Source organism: Prunus mume, linkage group LG5, assembly GCF_029339155.1.
Source record: "Prunus mume cultivar Tortuosa linkage group LG5, ASM2933915v1, whole genome shotgun sequence".
NCBI lineage: Eukaryota > Viridiplantae > Streptophyta > Magnoliopsida > Rosales > Rosaceae > Prunus > Prunus mume.
In genome coordinates, this window is record NC_142702.1 from 29,268,468 (window position 1) to 29,287,490 (window position 19,023).

At 40.1% G+C, this 19,023-nt stretch overlaps 6 protein-coding genes across 6 annotated transcripts; 2 read left to right on the forward strand and 4 right to left on the reverse strand.

The window, feature by feature from the left end:
- Positions 1 to 1,611: 1,611 nt before the first annotated feature.
- Positions 1,612 to 3,140, forward strand: LOC148917529 (plastidial pyruvate kinase 2-like). The gene is made up of 5 exons (XM_089053176.1): positions 1,612 to 1,723; positions 1,829 to 1,931; positions 2,047 to 2,195; positions 2,435 to 2,543; positions 2,754 to 3,140. Exons 1-5 carry the CDS (start codon positions 1,644 to 1,646, stop codon positions 2,859 to 2,861), a joined length of 549 nt encoding a protein of 182 aa, XP_088909302.1. The 5' UTR covers positions 1,612 to 1,643; the 3' UTR covers positions 2,862 to 3,140.
- A 422-nt stretch (positions 3,141 to 3,562) lies between these two features.
- Positions 3,563 to 4,652, reverse strand: LOC103333688 (hevamine-A-like). The gene has a single exon (XM_008236582.2). The coding sequence runs from the start codon at positions 4,532 to 4,534 to the stop codon at positions 3,632 to 3,634; it is 903 nt and encodes a 300-aa protein (XP_008234804.2). The 5' UTR covers positions 4,535 to 4,652; the 3' UTR covers positions 3,563 to 3,631.
- A 1,104-nt stretch (positions 4,653 to 5,756) lies between these two features.
- On the reverse strand, positions 5,757 to 6,884 carry LOC103333687 (acidic endochitinase-like). Its single transcript, XM_008236581.3, has one exon. It carries the CDS (start codon positions 6,867 to 6,869, stop codon positions 5,928 to 5,930), a length of 942 nt encoding a protein of 313 aa, XP_008234803.3. The 5' UTR covers positions 6,870 to 6,884; the 3' UTR covers positions 5,757 to 5,927.
- Positions 6,885 to 10,255: 3,371 nt separating this feature from the next.
- LOC103333686 (Tetratricopeptide repeat (TPR)-like superfamily protein) lies at positions 10,256 to 12,698 on the reverse strand. Its single transcript, XM_089053174.1, has one exon. It carries the CDS (start codon positions 12,556 to 12,558, stop codon positions 10,519 to 10,521), a length of 2,040 nt encoding a protein of 679 aa, XP_088909300.1. The 5' UTR covers positions 12,559 to 12,698; the 3' UTR covers positions 10,256 to 10,518.
- Positions 12,653 to 16,730, reverse strand: LOC103333776 (LIM domain protein). The gene is made up of 3 exons (XM_008236667.3): positions 14,417 to 16,730; positions 14,108 to 14,299; positions 12,653 to 13,541 (listed from the first exon to the last, which is right to left on the reverse strand). Exons 1-3 carry the CDS (start codon positions 16,678 to 16,680, stop codon positions 12,968 to 12,970), a joined length of 3,030 nt encoding a protein of 1,009 aa, XP_008234889.2. The 5' UTR covers positions 16,681 to 16,730; the 3' UTR covers positions 12,653 to 12,967.
- A 301-nt stretch (positions 16,731 to 17,031) lies between these two features.
- On the forward strand, positions 17,032 to 18,930 carry LOC103333685 (tRNA dimethylallyltransferase). Its single transcript, XM_008236579.2, has 2 exons — positions 17,032 to 17,550; positions 18,475 to 18,930. The coding sequence occupies exons 1-2, from the start codon at positions 17,171 to 17,173 to the stop codon at positions 18,578 to 18,580; spliced, it is 486 nt and encodes a 161-aa protein (XP_008234801.1). The 5' UTR covers positions 17,032 to 17,170; the 3' UTR covers positions 18,581 to 18,930.
- The last annotated feature ends 93 nt before the right edge of the window (positions 18,931 to 19,023 follow it).

Consider the following 19,023-nt stretch of genomic DNA (forward strand, 5'->3'; position numbering starts at 1 on the left):
TTTATTTTTCAGCAAGAAAACCCAAGTAAGCCGGGTACAATCATCAATAAATGTGACGAACCAACGAAATCCGTTTGAAGTAACGCGAGTCGGACCCCACACATCAGAATGCACTAAATCAAAAGGCTTTGCAGCATCACACTCAAAGGAAACACAGTGCCATGACTCTTGGCCAAAATACATGTCTCACACTTAAAACTTGACTCATCACAAGAGTGGAATAAAGATGGAAACAGACGCTTAAGGTAGCCAAATGACGGGTGTCCCAAGCGACGATGCCATAACCAAATTTGTTGTTTGTCTTTGACACTGCAACTTTGAACAGATTAACGACACGATCACGAACTGGTGCAGAAGGCAATGTCAAATAATATAATCCCTATCCGTTTACCATGCCCAATCGTCTCGTGAGTCTTGAGATCCTGAAAAGAGCAATGCGTAGGATAGAAAGTAGCAGAAGCATTAAGTGTATCAAGTAATCGACCAACAGATAACAAGTTACAATGGACATTGGGAACTAGTAACGCACGAGAAAAGGACAAAGTAGGAGTGAGAGAGATTGTGCCCTCACTAGTAATAGGAGAAGGCAAGCCATTAGCACTAGTTATGTATGGGTCACGGGTGTTACTAGACAACTCATCAAAAAATTTAGCATCATAAGTCATATGATCATAAGCACCAGTGTCAATTATTCAAGTATTGGAGCCAGTACCTGGAATAGAATCAGAGACACACAAATTTGTAGAGGCAGCAGCAATAGCACCAACAATAGAGTTATCACCCATGATTGCAACAGAAATTCAACAAATTACGGCAGAGTATACGGCAGAACACAGCAGAGACACAAATAAGGCAGATGCACGAAGACAGGCACGAACACAACAGAGTACACAACGAAACACAGCAAAGGCACAAATACGGCAGATGCACGAAGATAGGAATGACACGAACACAGTAGATGCACGAACACTACAACACGACATGCAAACCCAAGAGGGCACACACGGCATAGGTAGAGAAAAAAAAATAGGGATAGAATACGGGTGGGCACAACACACAGGTCACCAGAAAAGTAGGCTCTGATGCCAAGTCAAATAATATTAGTAGAATATTTTTGGGAGTTTCACTAAAACACCCAAAATGGGGGCTTAAATTATAAAAAAAACCCAAGCACTATTTAAACATATAAACACACCCAAAACCCATCATTACACACACTCAAAATTTATTTATAAACACACCCAAAAAGTTGACTTTGGGGTTGATTTCGGGTGTGTTTCTATGTTTAAATAGTGCTTGGGTTTTTCTATAAATACATATCTAGGATTGGGTTTATTTATAAATTTGTAAATATTTTTCAGATGTATTTCATTCTCCGAAAGGAGGTATTTATAATACAAGGTTAGAAACCCTAGTAGGGTTATACTAGGAAATAAGAAAAGTCCTAATTATATAATATCTATACAAAAAGGAAACAAATAAAATCCTAATAGAATAAGAAAGAAATATCCTAATAAGACTAGGATATCTCGCCAACAGTTCTATCCTAGGCTCTATCCCGCACACCTCGGTCATCAATTTAAAGTAATACTGCCCCTCTTCTAACAATCCAGCATGGCTGCAAGCCGCCATAACTGATACAAATGCAGGTCTCAGACATTGCCATTGCTGTTAGAGAGGGCGCTGATGCAGTTATGCTTTCAGGAGAAACTGCTCACGGAAAGTAAGTTGTGGCTATCGGAATTATGCAATAGGAACCTGTTTTCAACTATGGTTTAGTCATTTAGACCATAGGATCATGTAATAAATTGATTTCGTTTCCATGTAGGTTCCCATTGAAGGCCGTGAAAGTTATGCACACTGTTGCACTTCGGACAGAGGCAACCATCTTAGGTGGTGAATTGCCAGCGAATCTTGGTAAAGCTTTCAAGGTCAGGGAACATACAATTATTTATTCATTTTTTGTACGCAGCATCCTACCATCTGGACAAATTTTTCCATTTGTTTGTCAGAATAAAAACTGACTTGAATTCTTTATTTCTGCAGAACCACATGAGTGAGATGTTTGCTTACCATGCAACCATTATGTCCAATACTCTTGGTACCTCAATTGTTGTCTTTACCAGGACTGGTTTCATGGCTGTTGTTTTGAGCCATTATCGGCCTTCTGGGACCGTATTTGCCTTTACAAATGAGTGAGTTTTCATGTTATTTGTCACAAAGGCATATTTGTGATACTCTGACCAGAGTTTTGTTGGAGCACAACTTCACCCTTGATAGATGTTTTACAACCCCCCCCCCCCGGTTCTTCTTTTGCATGCACATTGATATATTAAATATTTTAAAATTTGTAACTGTATCAGTTAAAATACTCTTTACCATTAGGAATATGAATTTGATTATTTGGCTGATCTAGTACTTTGATGACATGCAGTAAGAGGATACAACAGAGACTGGCTTTATATCAAGGTGTATGTCCAATATACATGGAGTTCACAGATGATGCTGAGACAAGTTTCAGCAATGCCTTGACTGTGCTGCAGGTAATGCTTTGCTGGAATTTCCTAAATTTACGAGGAATAATTTAAATTGGCAGGAACCATATTTTTGGTTATTTATCTTTAAAAAATTTCATGGAACATACCAGTCAATGCTTTGGATTTGAGCCAACCTAGCAATGCCAACCATTTTAAAGCCCTTGTCAAATGGATTTAATGTTAATTATTTGATCGTTTCTGGTGTTTCATATACAGAAGCAAGGCATGGTAAAGGAAGGAGAAGAGGTGGCACTCGTTCAGAGTGGCAGACAACCCATTTGGCGGATCCAGTCCACTCACAATATTCAAGTGCGCAAAGTTTAGATGCAATGGAGATGGAAGAGAGCCTCGTAACTTAGTTATCTGCCTTTACACCACGATAATTTCGAGTCATTATAGCATTTCTGGTGTACTTCAGCGGAATTGCCGCAATAGTTTCTTGGTTTGTTTTTCCCCCTCTTTTATGTATGCCTTCGTGTCTTATATGCTATTTTTTGTACTCCGATTTTCCCCCTTCGAATTAATTTGGCGTAGCAGAACAGTGAGTGGATGTTAAATTATAAATTTGGCAGTTGGAATGAATCGTTTAACTTAACTGTCTAATTTGTTAGGTTTTTTTTTTTTTTTTACGATCGAAACAACTCTAAATTTATCTAATTTAGGGTAATTTATCTAATTTATGTATGCAATTTGTTTGATAGTTTGATTGAGAAAACGGATCACCTTATAATATCCGTCGCCAACCGTTTTTGTAGCTGACCAACGCTGGCATTGCTTGTGAGACAGTTGCCAACTTTGGCGTCCCAATTTTAAAATAGGGGTTCCATAATCATGCTCTGTTTCTTAATGTTATCTTGATGGTTGTTTATAATGGCTGGGTTGGGATTGGACGAATGAAGCACTTTTAAATTACTAACGTCACTATGGTGGAAGTTAAACATTCCTTATTACACCAATGCCCAAAAAGTCAATGTTGTTGATGGGATGGGGGAGTCAGCCTCGTAAACAAAATTAAACAACATTCATTTGGCCAAATAGAATTTATTCATTATTATCGTTTTGGATTTTACCAAACAAAACATGGAACTACAAAGTCACACATTTCCAATAATGGAAGAACTGTATCCACTTTGATCATCATAGAACTTGGACCATAGCATCACACCACCATACTTTGGCGACTTCTTTATCACCGGAAGGACTTCAGAATTCAGCACCGTAGCCGGAATAAACCCGCTTCCGGCTGCCTCGGGAGCCGCAGGCAACCCCAAAAATATCAGCCCTGCCTTTATCGACGTGGTCCATTTGTTCCACGAGTTAATGAGGTTATCAGTGTTACCTGAGCTATACTGACATTGAGGATTGTTATAGAACTGAACCCAAACATAGTCAAAGAGCCCTGTATTCAGAGCACCCCCTAGAAACTTATCAGGAAATGGGCATTGAGGTGCTCCTGCTAAATACACAGCTCTTCTTGGCTTGCTATATGCCTTGAGGCTTCTTGCAAGCACATCCCAATACTGAGTTGAACCAAGCTCTATGTCAAAATCAATACCGTCCAAAACGGCGTCTCCTAAAGGACGCGAAGTTGACTTCTTCCCACTCAAGAAATTGTGCCACAGATAATCTGCTACAGCTCTAGCATCTGCGGGTGATGCTAGAGAGTAGTTACCAATTCCACCTCCTAAAGACAGCAACACCTTGACTCCTTGGCTTTGGCAACTTGTTATGCCACTGCTGACAATGGTGCAACCATTGGATGCAGGGTTGCAGTGGCCTGCAAGGTTGATTTCGGGGGTTTGGCCGTTGCCAAATTTGTTGAGGAAGGCTATATTCACGTACTTGTACTTGCCGGTGGCGCAGGTTTCGGCTAGAGTACCTTCGTTCCCGTTTTGGCCCCAGTAGACGGCGACGCCGCTGGCATGACAGAGCCTGATTAGAACCAGTTGTGCAGAAAGGACAAGGAGGAGAAGGGGAGTTTGGGAATTTCTAGCCATGCTTGCTAGAATAAGGCGTTGTATGCTTTCTCTTATTGTCAAGACTGATCAAGCCCTCCCTTTATAATAAGGTCTGAGGCTCCATTTGGGATGGAGGGATTCCAAATTTATGGATTCAGTTGACATTAATGATAATTGTTTGTTTAGACAATTACAAGGCTTTTTTTTTTTTTTTTGGTCTAACTTTGTACAAAAAAAAAAAAAAAAAAAAAGGAGAGCTCTCTTCCTCCTCCTCTATTTTGAGAGTCTTTGGCTTCTTCCCACCCGTTATGGGTGTTTTTCCCCTGAGCTCTGTCTCAGATCTGGGGCTCCTTGCCTCCACTTCGGTTTCCTTTAGTTTTTTTCTGTTTTTCCCTAAGTTAAGCCCCCTCTATGAGACCCTATCTCCTCATTCTCTCCCTCTCTTTTCTTCCCCAACCACCTTCACTGTCCACCCTCCATTTCTTCCATCTCCACTATCCTCGCCTCTCCTTTGTTGTGATGACGCTCACCCTTGGCCAGCGACTTCGTCTCGTCGCCAGTTTTCAACCACCACCTTTTGCTCTTCGGTTTCGCGTCCGCCGCTCCCGTGGTGGTTCGTGGCTGCACTTGCCTCTTGGATTATGGGAGCGCTTCCGCGCGGGTGGCTTGCTCACCCCCATCTTCCGTCGGCCTCTTTGGTACCCCTTGGTATCGTTTACTTCTCCTTGGTGGTGGTGGATCTGCTGATGGTGGTGTTGGCTTGCTTTGGGTGGCGGCTGCTCTTGTGTTCTAAATCTAGGGTTTTTTGTTTAAAGTTTTCTGGGCTTTGTTGCTTTTTTGGTTTTGTATCTTTGGGCCTGCTGTATTTGTTGGTTTTGGGCTGCATTTGGAATGAGTTTTTCTCATTTTGTAATGTTTCCCATTATTAATGAATAGAGTTTCCCTTGACCAAAAAAAAAAAAAGACAATTACAAGGCTGAGTGCCCACTAAAATGGTTTGCTTGGCATAATTAGTACCGTTGGCCTATTTAAGACAAGATTAATACTGGTCCAATATATCAATCCACTACCTCAGAGAAAATCGTAGTTTGAGCTGGAATAGGTTTACACGGAGCAAATTGGAGTGCTCACGAACTCAGTCAGAACTCTTCAACTTATTTGGAGCCAGAAATATATCGGATTGACTTTGCTTTGCAAAGAGGCGTGAAAGCATGGAAATACCGAACACCAGCGTAATTTAGTGAATATAAACTATATAAGATAATGATAATGGTATGAGCAATATTTTATTCGATTAAAAAATTATTACAGACAGTAAGATGTTTTATTATCGTAAGTGCATGTAATTAACTCTGGCCAGTAGGTTGGGGAACTACTGATGAGTCATGGTAACTTATTTTGTTTTAGCAGCAGAAAGTGTCTAGGCAGAGACCTAGACGCTGTCTTTAATGGAAGCGCTGTAACCATTGTCATACTGTTTGCTCCAAAGCATAACTCCTCCATACTTTGGAGAACTCTTAATATTTGGAAGAACCTGTGACTTGAGAGCATCAGCAGGAATAAATCCACCACTAGGAGCAGCTTCAGGAGCTGCCGGTAGTCCCAAGAACACTTGTTTGGCTTCACTCGACGTCCATTGGTTCCATGCACTTAAAAGGTTGGCAGCATTGTTGTCTGCAAATTGGCATGGAGGGTTGTTGTAGAATTGAACCCAGACATAGTCAAATAGGCCGGTTTTGATAGCACCGTCTAGGTGAGCATCTGGGAATGGACATTGTGGAGCTGCAGCTAAGTAGACCTTACTGGCGCGCCCGCTGAGTGACCTGGCAAGCTCATCCCAGAACTGGCCACCACCAGCTTCAATGTCAAAATCAATGCCATCCAAAACCGCGTCACCAAGGGGGCGTGAACTGGCCTGACCGCCTAGGTAGTTATTCCAAAGGTAATCAGCAACTTGCCTTGCATCATCAGCTGAAGTGAGAGAGTAGCTTCCTACAGCGCCTCCAATCGAGAGGAGGACTTTGATGTTCTTGGCTTGGCAAGCTTTGATGTCAGTGCTCAAACCGGTGCAGCCATTGGTACTTGGGTCACAGTGCCCAGCCAGGTTGAGCACTGGGGTTTGGCCGTTGCCAAAAGTTGTCAGGAAAGCTATGTTCACAAATTGGTAGTTGCCTGTGTTACAAGTATCTGCCAAGGTGCCTTCATTGCCGTTTTGGCCCCAATAGATGGCAATCCCACCAGCTTGGGACGACTTGCATAAAGAAATGATGATCAAGAGGGACAAAGATAGGGCTGAGGCTTGTGTTTTGCTTAGTGCCATGTTGAATGTCTGTTTGGGTTCTTGTTTTGGTTCAAAATGCTTGCAGAGGGTCATATTTATAGGGGAGTGGAAGGCTTTTGGGAAGAAAAGTATGACAGACGTTTCTTGTGGGCAACAAATTGGTACCATGTGGGAAACTTAATAAAGTCATGTGAAAAATATAAAAAAAATCTGGGGTCAATGAAGTTCAGTCCAAGTTTCTTTTGACAATGCAAACAATGTTATGTCCCGTCAATCAAGCTAATGAAAATTAACAACCCAGCTGAGGGAGGGGTCATGTGGGGAAAGAATTAAAAACAAAGGAATTATTACAAGTTAGAGAGAGATACATAGACTGTATGATTTTCTTCAGGATAGACGTCGCTGTAGCCGTGTTAATGGGAGATTAAATTGCGTGGCTAACTGTAGGCAAAGCCTTCAAATTTGACAAAAATCTTGATGAATCGTCAAGCAAAGCTATATATAGTCCGGTAAATTTATGAGAGACAATCTAGAAGCAATACGTGGAGAATCAACACTGCCTTATCATCACACATACGTTTGGACTGTCTGCTGTAATTAAATGGCGTATGCTATATCCCAAGGAGCATAAATTCCCAGCACCATCCAAGTTGCCAAATCATCTGGCTGCTTGGACTTTAAGCGGTGGGAGACCAACGACTTTGACCTAATTACAATGCTAGCTTGCACCATCCAAGAAGTTGCCAAATTATCTGGCTGCTTTGCTGTACCTGGACTTTAAGCGGTGGGAGACCAAGGACTTTGACCTAATTACAATGCTAGCAGTCTCCTGGTGCTTCCACAACATTAAGAAAATAATTAAGAAAATAATTAAGAAAATCATCTGCAAGGAGGACCAAGTGTACACGTAGTCCGTTTCACCATAGCTCTAACTAGCTTTTATTTTTAATTATTTATTTTTCAGTCAATACAAACTGGCTTTAAAAATACTTGACAACTTTCCTTTGGCTGCTAGGCTTTAGGAAAAAGGGAAATGTGGGGTTTGAAGGAGCTTATCTGATTGAAGGGTTTCAATTATGTGATCCTGCATGATTTGGATAGTGATTTTCTCTATTATGCGTTTCATTTTCTGTGGCACAATGGACACATACGTTTTAAGTTTTCAAGTTATGTCGGCCACCGGACTTTTAAGTTTTCAAGTGACTTTGATCGATGGATCAGATTTAGGACCAAAAAAGAACGAAGATAGATATATAGATACATACTAGTAAAGGTGCCCACGCGATGCTGCGGGTTTTAAAACCGTTTAAAATGTGTATAAAGTTATGAAAATATGTAGCAAGTTTAAGTTACAAAATAAATAACATGTTTTATATGTAGAAGAATTTTGACCTTGAGGACCATTTATGGACCCTAAATCCTTTGTTTTTTTCATTTTTAAGTTTTATGAATTTTAAATAATTTTTTAAAAACTCCATTAGTTGGTTGATGTGGCATATATGTGGAGCCCATATCTCCAATAATATAGTGTCACGTATATTTAAAATACAAAATATATTTTTAAATAATGTTAAAAATAAAACCAAAATTTTATTAATTTTAAATTAAAAAATTTCACAAGGACCATTTGTTATAAGCGCGTGAACCTCAAGAATATTTTATGATATATATATCACGCCAAAGAACTAATGAGTTTTTGACTAACCTAACAACACCGTTTGTGATCACACATACTAACCTTGAGGATAACGAATGACACAACAAAAATGGTCTGTGATGTTAGAAACTCTGTTAAATTGCTGACATGAAAGGTAAGTGGGCTCCATATCTCCAATAATGTTGTAACACGTGGATAAGATAAAATATATATATTTTTTTAAACATTTTAAAATAAAAAAATCATTAAAAAATTTATTTAAAAAATTAAGAAAAAAGTTGAAAATTCTTTTTGTTCTTTCCCATCCCCATCTGCCCTCTCTCTCTCTACTCTCCCCCTACTATTTTTCTCGCCCACCACCCCCATCCCCACCCGTAACCCATGCCACAGCTACATCCCGAACCCCCACCCGCAACCCTCTCCCACTATTTTTTCTCTCCCCCTATACTCTCCCTCTCTCCATATGACTTCCAAAATTTTATTGAAACCCATGATTTTCCTTGAGGAAGTGAAATAAATCCAAGTCAAATTATAAGATCTGTCAATGAAATTTGGATGGGTCAAATCGTACGTGTGAATTCATGAAGTAAAGAATGATTGAGCTGTGAGAGAGCTCCAATGAAGATCCAATTTGGGAGGCAGCACATACAAACCATCTTCTGGTTTTCAAGTTTGTTTTTTAAGAAATCCAATCATGGAGAGAGATGAGAGTTTGTAGGAGAAAAAAATGGTGAGAGGGAAGAGTTTTCCGTTTGTGTAAGAACCAATAAGATTTTTTTTTTCTTTTAATGTGAATAAGAAAAGGAGAAGATTTCCTTCATTACATTGTTCTTAATTTTATACATAAACATCACTTATAAAATTAGCATATTAAATGGGGCTTAACAATTGTAGTATTCTAATTGTCTAGAGCAAACATCAAGTTATATTTATACACACCAAGATTAAACATACATTTAATTACATGAGACATAAACTCTCTCTCTCTCTCTATATATATATATATTAATTAAAACATACATATAATTATAAGTAATATACAATTTATAGGAAGTTATAAAAATAAAAAAAAATTTAAAAAAACCTTTGCCTTTTGTTGGGGCCGCCCGTCTCTCTCTATTTTCCTTTTTCTTTTTCCATCTTTTTGCTCTTTCCATCTGTCTCCATCTATTCCTTTATCTCTTTTTTTTAATTTTTACATTTATGTATTTTAGTAAAAGGAGGAGGGGCAAAAAGGGAAGATCAGAAAAGGTTAAGTTGAGGGTATTTTCGGCAATTCACTGCTGCTGAAGAGAAAACTAAACTAAAAACAACATTTAAAGGAGGGGTATTTCCGTCATTACACTGTGCTAAAGAACAGTGTAGGAGTGGATTGCCGTTTAGTATATATATAATATAATATAATGTTCTTCTGATTAACTTATTGTGATCAGCTTTTTGGTAAGAGAAAAAAAATTGATGAGAAAGATTATGTAAATGATGATTCTCTGGAGTTTGGCTCTGTCCCCTGAAATGATGATGTCCAAAAGACGAGTTTTTTTTTTGGGTCTGGAATTCATGTTGTATTCAAAATAACCCAAAACAGGAAATAGAGATACAAACAGAAAGCAAAAGCCACGAAAAGCCATCAGAAACAAGAACAATTAACAATACAGGGCCAGACATAGCTAGAGTCCATCGGAGTCTAGAACAACACTCCCTACCCAGCAAACTAGCTACTAAGAGACATTAACTAACAACAGATGCAGCAAGAGGTGGACAAGGCAGACCATCAGAAGTTAGAACCCCAAAAGACGAGTTATCAACTTTGCAACAGACTATAAAACAGAGAGAGGGAAAAATATGTATCAAACAATATTTATTAGAAGATATTCAAATTACAATTCATATGTATCAAACTATCAATGAGAAGTTAGAGTCCTCTGAGCGATTGCAGCCGGCAAGGGTTCTCTACAATCACATAATGTTCTACCATTACAGTCAACATTCACAGTCCTTCCCTTAGTTTCTATCAGAAACTTGAATGCTTTAAGAAGTACCGAGTGTGGGGCAAAATCTTGATGTTAGTGGTTGGAGGCTCACAAGTCACCAATAATCTCCACAAGAACATATACCATCCTTGAAGTGGTGGAACCGATTAGTATCCCTGACAACAATTTCCCGTTTGGCTATTTTAGAAATGAGCTTAATAGCAATATGGCAATCTCCACAAACACGAAGATTCTTGGTAATTCTGATAGCCGTCCCGGGGTCTGTATTCAGAATGGCAAAGACAATTGCCAACTTCTCACTGTGAACTGCAAGATGGCATTCCTTCTCCTCCTCCTCGACATCATGAAGAGCCGAATCAGTCTCAGGAACATAACCTAACTCCTTCATTTTCCCTACCAAAACATCTAATTCTTCATATATCTCTTTAGACTCAGGATGTGATCTGTCACCAGCAAGAAAAGTGTGAACCTGATCTTTGAGCTCAACATTGCTGACACCGGGTACTTTCTTGATTCCTCTGCTCTTCATTATTGATCGCACAGTTGTGACATCTTGCCATCTACCAGCTTTTGCATAAATGTTTGATAACAGGACATAATAGCCTGACTGCTCTGGAACCAATTCGAAAAGGCGATCAGCAGCTAGAAGTCCAACATTCATGTTAGAGTATACCCGGCAAGCACTAAGCAGAGCACCCCACACTCTTTCATTAGGCTCCAGAGACATCTGTTTGACAAAACTATATGCCTCATCCACTCTCCCAGCACGCCCTAAAAGATCTACCATGCAAGCACAGTGTTCTATCCTAGGCTCTATCCCGCACTCCTCGGTCATCAATTTAAAGTAATACTGCCCCTCTTCTAACAATCCAGCATGGCTGCAAGCCGCCATAACTGATACAAATGCAATTGAATCAGGACTCACGCCTGAGTCTTGCATTTTCTGAAAAAGTGCCACAGCATCATGACCTTGTCCACACCTGCCATATGCAGACATCATGGAAGTCCACGATACAACATCCTGAAATTTCATCGCATCAAACACTTCTCTTGCATCTTGTAAACATCCACACTTCGCATACATGTCAATCAATGCATTCTCCAATAACAAATTTGGCCTAAGTCTCTTTCTCTCAACATATTCATGAATTCGCTTCCCTAACAACAGAGCTGAAAGATCCCCACATGCAGGAAGAACGCTGGCGATTGTGACTGCATCAGGTTCTATCCCACTCACCTCCAACTGTAAGAAAAGATCAACTGCTTCACCAGGCATTGAATTATTTACATACACTGCTATCATCACATTCCACGAAACCAAACTCTTTTTAGCCAATTTCATAAACGTCTCCTTAACATACAAAACATTGTCAGCTGAAGTATTAGTCACAGCCGGGAATAGGCTAGCCATGGTGCCAGCATCTGGTTTAAGCTTGAATGCCTCCATTTCCCTACAAACTTCTAATGCATCATTAAACCGTCCATTTTGCGCATACCCAGCAACCATAGAATTACAAGAAACCACATCTCTGCAAGGCATCTGATCAAGAACACTCCGAGCTTCCACTAAACAACGGCATTTTCCATACATAGCAATCAGACCATTTCCAATAAACAAATTCATGTCAAGGCCAACTTTCACAACAGCGCCATGAATTTGCAACCCGACCCACAAATTATCTGACCCAGAACATGCCTTTAGGACACAAGGGTATGTATAATTATCAGGGTCAAAACCATTGTGAGACATAGTTTTGTAAACAAGAAGAGCATCGTGGTACAAATTGTTGTTTACATAGCTCCTGATCATGACATTAAAGAAGACGACATTCTTCTCAGGAATTCTATCGAATAGGTGGCGTGTGATTCTTGGTTCTCCGCAGGCAGCATAAGCTCTCATGAGTTTGATCCCTAGTGATGCGTCCGAGCGGAGACGTTGATTGACAGCGATGCTTGCATGGAGTTCCTTCAACGTTTTGATATCTGGGTCTTGGTCCAATATTTTACCAAACACTTGAGCTGCAAGAGATGGGTCCCGAGGGGCAGGTTCGGCTTTTCTGATCGATGATGTCAAGGCTTGTAGTTGTTGTTTGACAGTTGAGAATTGGCGGGAAATGGGAGTGACGACTTTCATGAATTGGAGTGTGGTGTTTGTGAAAATGGGTTTAGTTTAGACTCGCATGTTGGAAGACTCTGTCTGAACCCCTTCCCCCAACAGAAAGGAACACTAAGCAGAAGAAAAAAAAAATCACATATTTTTTGTTAATTTTTATGCAGTTCAAATTCAGAAATGTATAGAGCTGAGCAAATGAAATATTCGCGCAGTGATTACCAACGGCACTTTCATCTTGCACGTGGCTAAAAGAATAAAAGAATCATTTCACAGAAAATTGGTAATAAAATTAGAGTTAAAAAGAAAAGTTGCACTTCAATGAACTGGTTAAGTTGAGCGGCTTTTGGTTAGACTTTGCATATATATGCTTCCAGTGTCTATTTGGCAAATGCTTGGAGGAGAATTCACATCATTGCATTGCAGCTCCATTTCACCGGTCATCCTGAAACAATGCTTTAGAAACAGAAACACCGCATGACTCATTACCATAGTCATTATCTTCAAAGCAGCTGCCCCGTTGGCATGATCGTTTGTTTCCTGACATTGGGGTTTCACATACTCTATCATCACAGGAACCTCTATGGTCCTTCCTTTTAAACCGCTTTCGATGAGGATTTGACTTTGATTTCGATGCCTTCGGCTGTTTTGGGGCCCAAATTCTCTGCAAATCAGGCACCCCTCTTGTAAAAGAAGCAAATCTCCGAGCTCTCTCTCTCCTCCCTTGGGCTTCAATTAACTTGTGAGCATGCTCCTTCTGTTTAATCTCTTGGGCACTGGGTCTTGCATTATCAATCTTCAGCGGACGAAGGGGCTCATCTTCTGCTGATACTAATTCCTTGATTCCATTATTTTCATCCACTTCATCTCTCTCTGGTTTTTCTCTGTAGGATTGATTGCTATCCTCACTGTTGAGTAAATTATTAGGGGGTTCCTCATCAGCAAACAGCAACAAATCCATTTTTGTATAGATTCTGTGAACCACATCTTCAAGTGTCTCACAGTACCTGAAAATTTGGGAATTCAAAGATTAGTCCATCCACTTAATCTTCCTTCTTCAAACACAAATGCAGCGCCTGCACATGTACTTGTGGAAAACTAATGACAGAGGAATGGATTATGTAAGTTCCATCACCTCAACGATCATACTGTAGACAAATATGTTATTGCAAAAGCTGTATACGTATTCCACACTCATTCAGAGAAACATAGATAAGATGTGCATAACTGGCCTATATCTTGCAAATCTACACTAACAAGGAAATACGCTTAATTCATCTAGAATAATAAAGAAAGCTTCTTTCCTTAAATCTTGCATAATTGCACAGGTACGTAAGACAGCATTTGTTAGATGAGTAATAATATCCCACAGGAAAGTGGAACAGTGGCACTGGATATGTGTATTTGTTGAGATATGAACAATAGATTGGATGTAGTGTGCTCTGGCCTTTAAGACAAAGCCATGAAGTCTCAAAAAAGCATTCATCCACTATTGAGTTTTCAACATCCATTATAGAAGGTAAAGATTACAATTCATGGTTAGGAGTTTTCAACTCTGGTACAAACTTATTACCTGCTTTTTATGATACTTTCAACGTAATCATCTATGCTCCAGTTACCAAAGAAGCCTCCATCCAGATGACACCGAATTTTCTCCAAAAATGAGCAAATATGTTTTACAAACTTCTGTTTCATAGACTCTGCAATACTTGCACCAACCTCTGACTGTAGTATCTCCATCCGGAAAAATACCTGCAATTCATATCTAGTACGCGTGAAGGAAAAGTAAACATAAGCGGAGACAAATTTTCACAATAGTTGAGATATAACTGGATTAATGCATAATACAAAAATTAGTTCAGTGATAAATAAGAAAGGATACTCTCGAACTATTTTTCCTGAAGTAAGTCCTTCAGATTCTGAACCAGATGCTTTAAAAGATAGACCACTGCTTTTGTGCCTTGCATTGATATCCTTGGGATCTCTCAGTAAAAGTTTTAACACCTCAGCAGCAACCAAATCATCAGTATCACCAGATTTTACAAGAGGAGTTTGACTCTCTGAAAGGGGTTCTTTGTCACGCTTTTGCTTTAACCAAAATATGGATGAATTCACAAGCCGATATGCCAAAGTCCCCAAGTCCACTGCTTCATATTCAAGTCCTTGTTGGATCTTATTGGATAGATTACTGAAAAAGTCTTCCGAGGTTTCTGATCTAAATTCCAGAGCAGCTTCATCCTGTATTCCGGAAGCCACAGTTAAAGAATTTTCTCCAACTGAAGCAGATGAAGGAACTGGCTGTTCACTTTCTTGGTGCAAGTTATCCAACCTATTGTCCATCTCTTTTTTATTGGGCTGGAATGTCTGGGATTCTTTCTCCATAATGAGGCTAGACTTTTTAATCTGTTTCATCCAGCATTTCAGAAATCTCATCTTTTTTGAGTTATTACATTCCCTGACGAAGTAAACCTCTTCCAAACCTAGCTCTGTGTGTTCAAATGCTGCCTTACAGAAGGCATTCCATGTGAGGTCTTGTAGCAAATTTGATTTTCTTTTGTTATTCCGCTTCCTTCCATCCTTGCCTGCAGAATGCTTATTAGATGGTGAAGGCTCAGTTTGATTCAAATCAGCATTCGGTTTGCAAATCTTGTTGTTCATCTTTGGACTTAATTGGTCCACATTTCCTCCACCATTATCATAAACTTTTTCCTGAGGGTGAAATCCTTCATCCACAATAAACAGCAGAGCCGAAGAAACTGTGAAAGGCTTAAGGATTCCCATATATGATACACCACTGTCATTTGAAAGAGACACTAATGCTCCCTGACCATACCTATATAAGAAACTCAAGAGAATCTCCCAAATCGGTGCCGATTTTCTCTGCGCAATCTCACCCAAGTCCATTTGTAGCATCTCAAGAACCTTATCTGCAAAAAGATTGACAGAACTTTCTTTTCCATCTTTACCAGGTTTTTCGGAAACTTCACTTACAAGAAGAGGATCAGATAAGTGCCCCTTGAATTTCAAAAACTCATTGTACTTTTGCAAAGCCTTAACCTGGAATTTTGTCACACCACTGCCAAAATTTTCCCAGAACATTTTCTTCAGTTCATCACCTCTTGGTTGTGAATTCATGATTTCCAGGGAAAAGAAAACATCGTCTGCTGTATTTCTAGGAAACATCTTCAAATCAACCAATTTAAGATCACAAAACTTGCATTCCAAAGGCTTCCCAATAACATCTAATATCTCGAGACTCAAATGCGTGTAGACTTTCTTATGACAATCATTACAACCAAAAAACTTCGGTGAAATCCCAATCTCTGGATAAATCAATCCAAAAGGAACAAGAGCAGAACCAAGAACGATTGAATCCGTCGAACAAAATCCCCATCCCAAACTCCTAATCCCACTCTTGAGAAACCCAAATCGCATCCTATCCTCATCATTCCCAACCTTATCCTGACCACATTCTAATTTGTACCTGACATCAACCCAACCACATTGAATATCTCGACTGACAAATGCATTATTTACATTCTCAAATAAACCGTGAAATCTCTTGCAAAACACATTCACATTTTCCAAAGACTCATCATCCACTCCCACATTCAGGAATTCTGACAAACAGTTTACAGACATACAAAGGGGCGAAAACAGAACAACTAGATTAGACCTTACAGCAACAGAATCACAATTTGAAAACATACCCGTGGCTGAATCACAGATCACGGGGTCCCAGGCATAGTCATGCACGAGCTGGTGCAAGGAGGCGGCGAGGCACGAAGCCCGGGGCGTAGAGGAATTAGGCAATGACGGGTCTTGGTGAAATGCGGGGAGGGAATTGAGGGCTTGGGAGAGGGAAACTAAAGTGTGGGTAGGGAGATGAAAAGAAAGGGAGAGAGAAGTGGGGAGTTTGGAGGAGGAGAGCAGTGGAGAGAGAGATGAAAAGAAGAGTCTGAAGGCAAAGAGAGAAGAGGCGAGTGGAGGGAAGGAGAGAAGGGTTTTAACGGAGGAGAGGAGAGAGGTCAGAAATGGAGTTGGGTCTTGGAGATCGAGCAGTGGGTTTAGGTCTACGAGGAGCACTATGCGCTGCGTTTGGCTGTAGTCGGTGATTGCGTCACCGGAGTTTGGATCAGATGCCATCGTTTTTTTTTTTTTTTGACACACAGAGAAAGAGACAGACTTTGGCTACAGAGAAGAAGTGGGGTGAAAATGAGGAATTAAGGGAGAGGCGGAAGCAAAAATACGACGTCGTTTCCAGGAGAAAAACGACGGCGCAGAAGACGCTTGGGCGGGAAACAAAATTTGGCGGCAGGAATGTTCCTGAACTGATTTAAAGTGAAGGGAGGCCCATAAGGCCCAAGGTACTGTACGATACTGTAGCCCACTTGGCTGATTTGGGCCACTTGGCCCATCTCAATTCTCCTTTTTCTTTTTCTTTCTTTTTCAGTTGAAAAAAAGGGTAGCATTTTATTGTTGTGTTGTGCTGCTCTATCCTTCCCCAAACTCAAAGATGGAAGAATATAATGAGCTTGGCGTGCTCTGTTTCAAACTCTCTCTTCAAACCTGAAAACTGCAAACTTCTCCCTCAAATTCTCAAGTCTAAATTGGGTATTAATTAAAAAATAGAATCATGTACACCATTTCTGTTTCTCAGTTCATCATCTTCTCTTCTATGCCTTCCTCAATTTTTCCAAGATACCCAACTCCTTATCCTTCACTTTTACCAAAAATAACCCCATATCCCCTCACTCACTCTTCAAGAAAGCTCTCAGTCTCAGTATTTTCAAAGCCCTCTGAGGCAGAAGAAGAGCTCTCAGCCCCGGAGGACGAGTGGCTGAAGAGGCTACCGGACAAGAAGAAGCCTCTGTACTCTCACAGCCTCCCTTGCATTGAGGCCTGGCTTAGGAACTTGGGGTTTTACCAGAGCAAAGAGGACCGGGCCGTTTGGCTGGTTGAGAAGCCAGAGTGGCAGGCCCAGCTCTCACTCGACGTCACCGATCTCTATGTAAGGTTGGTTTTCTGTTTTCTCAGCCGGGTTTCTGCTATTTTGTGTTTTTGAGATTGGCTGTGTTCGTGTAAAAGTGTTTTAGTTTGAGTATTGGATGCTTGATTGGTTGGTGGTGTAGTTAGGGTTTTAGAGATAATTTTCTAGAAAAAAAGTTCATGAATTTAATGAGATTCAAAATAAATTTATACACTTTACACTTTGTTTTGTTGTGATTTCTCGCCTGGTTGTTGGGCATGGGTCAAATTGAGTTATACATATTCTATGTTGGAGGTAAGTGCTTACACTGTTAATGATGCAAGAGACGATTGAATTGGATATTGAATTTTCACTGAAGGAGTAGTGTACATGGTGAATTTTTGCGGTGAGACTAGTCTACTCTCAAATGGTGTAAATGCTACCTAAAGTAGACACTTGTTTTGGAACCAAAAATTTGGCTCAGCGCGACTGGGATTGCAGGCAATAATGTCTACTCTCAGAAATTTGGGAAAGGTGTCAACTTGTGGTTACAAGGCTCCCCTGAAACTATAGAATAGGAATGGTATGACTCTTGTGCTATAAATGGTAGGAGAGTTTAGGATTGGATATGCTGCTAAGTCTCCTTATCGCATCCAAAGGTTCTTGAATAGTCAATTGACACTGTCCACTTGATGCCATGGGATAGTTATACAGGATAGGAAATGGTGGAGATGGTTGAAGGTGGGAAGCTTGAGGTTGTGGGAAGAGATGGAGGTGAAAACGGGGTAGACGAATGGCTGAATACTTGGAAGTGTTCATATTATCCTGCACCGGCTCTAGGTTTTCCCATTCACGTGGCTCTGTATCCTCCTTTCTTTTCTTCTTGATGATGCTCTATTTTTTTAATTTTTTTCTAAACATTTTTGTTATATCAAATGTTACCGCTGTTGGATACTGCACTTGTGATGCAGGTATCTAAAGACCGGACCGGGTAATCTTGAAAAGGATGTGGAGAGGAGATTTAGTTATGCACTGAGCAGAGAGGACATCGAGAATGCAGTGCTTGGAGGACCTTGAGGACAACAGAGATTGTTCCTGCTGGCCTGGTTTTTGCTCTTCTGAATTTATTGAGCTCGTGAAGGCACTGATTACCTCATTGGTTGATGGACTTGTGTGAATAGGTTACTTTCTATTCTTATGAAAGTACCTATCAGCCTATCCATACGAGAACTTTGAGATAAATAATGGGCTATTTGTTAGTTGTAACTTAAACTAGTTGTGTGATAAGAGCCTTTGTGATCAGAAGAATTATTATTTTAGGTTAGAGCTAGGGAGGTGCTTAGTGGTGCAAATGCTGTAGACAATTTTCAAATTGAATGTATACTTCGTTTGGTAATAAAATTGAATGTATACTTCTCTTTTATTAATACTGGATTTTATTTTCCTTCTCTTGAGTTTCACATCTCCTGCAAGAAATGACTCTGTTCTCCACTAAGTAGCCGATTATTTTTCATTGCCTT